General features: G+C 42.6%; 1 protein-coding gene across 2 annotated transcripts in view; it reads left to right on the top strand.

Annotated features, from left to right (window-relative positions):
* The first annotated feature begins 24 nt into the window (after positions 1-24).
* Positions 25-6000, top strand: part of htr4 (5-hydroxytryptamine receptor 4) — a 72115-nt gene continuing 66139 nt past the window's right edge. The window contains exon 1 of one of the 2 annotated variants that reach the window (XM_086137971.1): positions 25-380. In XM_086137971.1, the coding sequence (XP_085994097.1) occupies positions 46-380 (335 nt within the window). In that variant the 5' untranslated portion in view covers positions 25-45. The remainder of the gene's footprint in view (positions 381-6000) is intronic. The other variant, XM_086137986.1, reaches the window with a different exon arrangement.

Below are 6000 nucleotides of genomic sequence, written 5' to 3'. Positions count from 1 at the left end.
CATGTGTGCGTTCACGTCTCCTTCCTGCGCGCATGTTCGCTCCGCATGAATGAGGAGTGGCGGCTTGAGCGCGCGCACATCTGCGTGGAAGCATGTGTCACTCACACGAGGAGGCGGGACCAGAGCGCGCACGTACGCACTAACAGCCGCGCTGCATCCGCTTCTTCTCCCCGCGTCGGACAATCTTCCCAAATATCAACGCGCACACGCAGCTGGCTGGCTGAACACGCCTGGTCCTCAGTCATCCGGTCTTCCTCTCGTATTGGTTGCTTGCGCGCCTGCCAGGTCCGTGTGTGGAGCTCCGAGATCGGAGGACGATGTAATTTTTGGAGGGGGTTTGGATTTAGCGCCGTGACAGGTTGGACGCGCGCAGAGACATGGTAAGACGTCTCCTTTTCCACGCTACCTTTGCGGCATTTTGACCTTCCTCAGTCTTTGAAGTCTCTGCGGGGTGATGTGAACTTCAGGGCTTGTCAGAAAGCCTCACATCAGAACCATTCCTCCTTGCAGGGGGAAAAGTAGTTTCACTTTAACAACGTTCGTTTGTGAAACATTGATCCATAGGTGATCTGATTTTTGGGTCTGAGGATGGAGGAATGCTCTCTTTAAATTGAACTTGCTCAATTTCTTTATTTTTCTTATTGTTCATTTTCATAATGTTACGACTCGTGACAATATTTTGTTTGGTAGGAATAAAAGAGCCCCCAGCCCCCACCCCCAAATGTGGCAATTTAGTGAACAGTGCAATTCTTTAATTTATTTATTTTGAAATTCAGCCTCCGGTTGACATCTCTATCATGAGTAGACCCATAAAAGACTGACAATTTTTTTTTTTAAACGTATGTCAGGAAGTCTAATATTTTGATTTAATTTTTTTTAAGTACATTTTGGCCATTTATGACACCAAAGCCAGTTTCGTGTAGCAACATTAATTTTGGAATACATTGTCCGTCATGTGGTCGACTGGTTAGCACATCGCAGTGCAGAGGTCCTGGGTTAAATTCTGCCACTGGCCTTGCTGTGTGGAGTTTGCATATTCTCCTCGTGCCTGCATGGGTTTTATCTGGGTACTCTGGTTTCCTCTCACATTCCAAAAACCTGCATGGCAGGTTAATGGTACACTCTAAATTGTCCCTGTGAGCGCAAATGGATGTTTGTCTATGTGTGATCTGCGATTGGCTGGCAACCATTTCAGAGTGTACCCCACCTACTGCCCAAAGACAGCTTGGATAGGCTCCAACATGCCCGCGACCCTTGTGAGGATAAGTGGTTTCAGATAATTGATGGATGGGTGGATTGTCTGTCATTAGTAAACCCACAAAATAGTCTCAAAAACATTGATCGAAACATGGCATTCGGATTAATATTGTTTGTGGATTACGAATTTAACATCAAAAATCATCCGTTTTTATCCATTTGAGGGGTGGGGGGGGCGTTTTATCGCTTGTGCCTAAGGACCAATCACAGCTACAACCTAGACAACAGGTGAGTCGCGATAGGTGTATTGGTGCCGTGTTTAGACAAGTGGGGGTGGATAAAACATTGACTTGACTTCCCTTTTAAAGATAACATTTTATTTGATATTAACTTTTACATGGGTGACTAAAAGACCAACATGCCTTTGAGCTGGGCTGATTGCTAACAAATACTTGACTAATGCGCGAATTATTTATGCCTTGTGACCTGTTGTAACTGTCATATGCTTGTGCAGGAGTTTTTTGCCTCACTCAAATTATCCTCAAATGAGGGTAGTTCGAGCGTTGGGTTTTTTTTCTCCCCCTCTCCCTCCCTTGTTTCTTTCTGACTTTCGGGTTGAGTGAACGCTGGCGCGTTTTGGCTGCCGCTGCTCAACCCGTATTGTTTTGTGTTTTTTGTTCTTGTAAAGTGTCCTTGGGTGTCTTGAAAGGCGCTTATAAATAAAATCTATTATTATATAAATTTGAACTTTGTGTGTACTTGACAGATGAATGATGCAAAATGGAAGAATATTTGGGTTTTCCTCACTGTGTTTGTGTGTGTTTGTGTGTGAGGTATACTCTAAATATATTTAAAATGTTGCATGCTGTGTAACCTTTACATTTTGGGAATTCATGCTCGCAACCCCTACCAAACATAATATTTCACCTGGATGAAAAAGCATGAAATACAGGGTGAAGTTTTGAGTCTTTGATTATGACAAGCCCCCACAAAGGCATTTTATTCAGGCTGGGAATAAGAACGAGGCAAGAAAGCAATTTCAGTAAACGCAATACATTGTAATTACATCTAACAGTAGTGGTGTATGTGGGAGTGCTACAGCACATATGTACGTGTGTGACCCCAGTGCGTGATTCAAAAGCTTTCTGCCATCTGTCAAGAGTCAAATGAGATGACATGCATATCTTGGCCGATGTGATAGGGTAGCGGAGGGGTGTTCGGTAATCCATGGATCTTCTCATTGATTGACACGAGTCAACACTCTGGAGAGCTTTCATTCTAAGGGATTATGTTTGTGTTTGCTTGGATTGGTGCACCAATTCTGCACTGTGGGATGTCATTACTGCTGTCCTAAGTGTTTTTCATTTGGTTCAGAATGCATCTACCACCAAAATTGGCTCAGTCGTGCCCCCGGAATTGTTGAAAAATTCACTTTGCGAAGCCAGTTTCTATTGGCAACATGAACGCTGTCTGTGATTAACAGAACCACAAAAACATTTCAGGAAATCAAAAGACACTGGGAGCCTGTCATTTTGAGGAGTAATTTCCAGGGATCCTGGCCTCGTGCAAATCTTTAAAAATTCAGCCCTTGAAATTTGTTGCAATTCAGGCCAAACGTAGACCTTGAAATTTGGTCTATCATGAACAAACCCATCAAAACATTTTGGAAAACTATGGCAGGAAGAGTCAGTAAGTATGCCATTTTGGTTTTAAGTGCCATTTCAAAGTGTCATTTCGAGGGGTCTTGGCCCACTAAAATTTTGAAAGAAAATTCAGCCCCTCAAGACAGTTTCACTGAGCAATACCAAATTTGGTAGTCAAATCTATCATGAGTAGACCCACGAAACAGTCTCAAGAAACTATGCCTGAAAATTTACAGAAAGTCTGTAATTTTGGTTTAAAGCTGACATATAGTCCTTTCGACCCCTTCCAGGTGTCCTTTCAAAGACGGACTCACCCTGGAGGTGACATCATTTCAACCTTGGATACTATACATATGGTTATCAACCTTCAGTTTTTCCACTGTATGCACAGTATAAAGTCCTATATACAGTATACTGTATTTGATTTACTTTCTATAGTTCAAGGTCTTGACAATAGAAACTATGAGCACACTCCGTCTTGCTTTTTATGGTTACGCAACATTTTATGGAGCTTCTGGCAGGGTCGAAGGTGCTGATTATGCTTCGTGGGAGCGCAGGCGGTTCACACCTTGGCCCGCCTGCACGTAACCCGCTTGCACGCTGCTTGCAACAGCGACAGGCACAATTGATAGTGGCACGGAATGACATTGCGGGCGGGGATGTAGATCTGCAGATTGCAGCTTACGCCATGTGGTAATGAATGGACTTGATTGAGGAGCGTTCTCGAAGGTAAGTATTGATAAGGACATCACCTTTGTGCATTCTTTTTGTTGTGCTTTGAATTCAAAGTAGCCTTCATGTGTAGAGTTACTCAGAGGAGGACACGCTCAGTATGCCGCTCCTGTTTGATACACAAGGAAAGTGTCTCGTAATTCATTTGAAATTCAGTCCGCCAAGGTGAAGAATAAAAACGATGACATTGAGTTAAAGATTCAAGATTGGCTTTGGGATGCAAACTTGGATTAGGGTTTCAAATAAATGTTAGCGTGTCAAATGAGGGGAGGGTGCCCAATCATGCTTAGTGTTTCAAACAAAGGTTAAGGTGTCCAATTAGGCGTTAACACAAGGGTTAACATGTCAAATTAGAATTCTGAAATTAGGGTTTGAAGCCTGTTTTAAGCTTTAAATTACCGGTAGTGTTAAAACAGAAATAGGGTTTAAAGTTAGGGCTATAGACCTCATTTAGGTTATAAAAGTTCGGTTTCAAACCTTGGCTTGCGTTTCAAACGATGAATCTTGTTTCAAACTAGAGATAGCGTTTCAAATTTGTGTTTCAAGCCTGGTGTCAGGTTTAAATTTAGGGTTGAAAGCAGGTTTAGGGTTCAAACAAGGGTGAAAGTTTCAAATTATGGTTTTGAACCAGGGTTAGGGTTTTAGGATCAAGTTATGATTTTCAAGCCACGTTTGAATATTTGGGTTTCAGATGTGAGTTAGTGTTACAGTTTCAAGGCTCAATAAATTTGTCAAATGTAGTGTTTCAAACTAGGTTTGGAGTTTCAAACTAGGGTTTCGTTCCTAGGTTAGCGTTTTAAAAAAAATTAGGGGTAAATTAGGGATTCAAGTCACCTTAGGTTTTAATTTGGAATAAGGATGTGGTGTGGTTTCCAATATATACTGTATATATGGAATTTTCCGAACCGCTTTATGCTCACTAGGTTTGCGGCGGGTGCTGGAGCCTATCCAAGCTGTCTTCGGGCAGTAGGCGGGGGACACCCTGAATCGATTGCCAGCCAATCGCAGGGCACACAGAGACAAACAACCATCCACACTCTTAATCATACCTAGGGACAATTTAGAGTGTTCAATCATCCTGCCATGCATGTTTTTGGAATGTGGGAGGAAACCGGAGTACCCGGAGAAAACCCACGCAGGCCCAGGGAGAACATGCAAAAATACGTATATAAGTATGAAATTAAATCTCAAATCTCAAGGATAGAATCTCAAAAATAATCTTGTGGGCATGACAGTCTGTCCGTCCTTATTCCATCATTATTGTATTGCACAATTGCCGTTGAGAACATACTTACGAAGACAATGCCCGCCACTGAAAAATAAGGGTGAATGCGTGTGTGCCTGGGTGTGTGTGTTTGTGTGTGTGTGTAAAAATGTCATAAGCATTACCTTGACTGTTGTATGGGGTTGTTTTGACTCTCAATTACGGTTGTCATGCATCACTTGAGCAATGATAATGTTTTATTTGCCGGAATGATGGCCGATCAGTGACGTTCCGCCGTGTGAAACGCAGACGTGTAAATAAGGCCCATAAGCCCCAGAAGAAAGGAAAAGCCGTCCAAAATTTCCCCAGACACCGGATTTTTGTAAATACTCGTAGAATAGCTCACATTGACTGAATGGTATGGTGGAGGCAATGATAATTTGTCCACTCACCTGTCAGTCACTTTGAGTCTCGATGACTCTGACATGGGGACGTTTGTCTTTGCGTGTGTACGTGCTTGTGTTTAGGGAAGGGGCCTCTGGTAAAAAGACAATGTAGACGTGCATATATTGTATGTTATTTGGGACTTCTGACAAACATTGAATTGTTAACAGTTACTAGTAACGGAAAAATGCGACAACAAACTCAAGATGAGCCACATGCTGCTTCACCAAATTTACAGCCTGTTCTGGTAAATTCCATGTCAATGATTAAAAGTGCTTAAATACCAATAGTAACACTGAAATCTTATACGATATTATTGTAATATTTACATGTTTTTGGAATGTGGGAGGAAACCGAGGTACCCAGAGAAAACCCACATAGGCAGAACATGCAAACCCCACAAAGGAAGGCCGGAGCCGGAATCAAACCCTGCACCTCTGTACTGTGAGGCAGATGTGCTAACCAGTCAATCACTGTGCCGACTCCAACTCTCCAATGAAATGCAAATTATGGTACACTCACCTGCCTGTCCAAAGTGTGTACTCCATCACTCCAGACTGTCAAAAAGTCCACTAAAAATGTCTAGTTGCGTGAACTAATCAAAATATTTACAGGTGTTGTTAGAACTCTCAAATCCCTCCACAATCCCGCTGCGTTCATAAAGGCTGATTGATATATAAATAGATATATAAATAGATAGCACGGGGGGACGTCAGATAGCGGTGAGTAAAAGCGCTACAGGACAGGAGATGCAGGACCGGGGAGGGTTCAACGGGAGGC

Source organism: Hippocampus guttulatus, chromosome 2 (genome assembly GCF_054856545.1).
Source record: "Hippocampus guttulatus isolate MCC_2025c chromosome 2, RoL_Hgut_1.0, whole genome shotgun sequence".
NCBI lineage: Eukaryota > Metazoa > Chordata > Actinopteri > Syngnathiformes > Syngnathidae > Hippocampus > Hippocampus guttulatus.
This window is presented reverse-complemented; position numbering and strand designations above follow the sequence as displayed.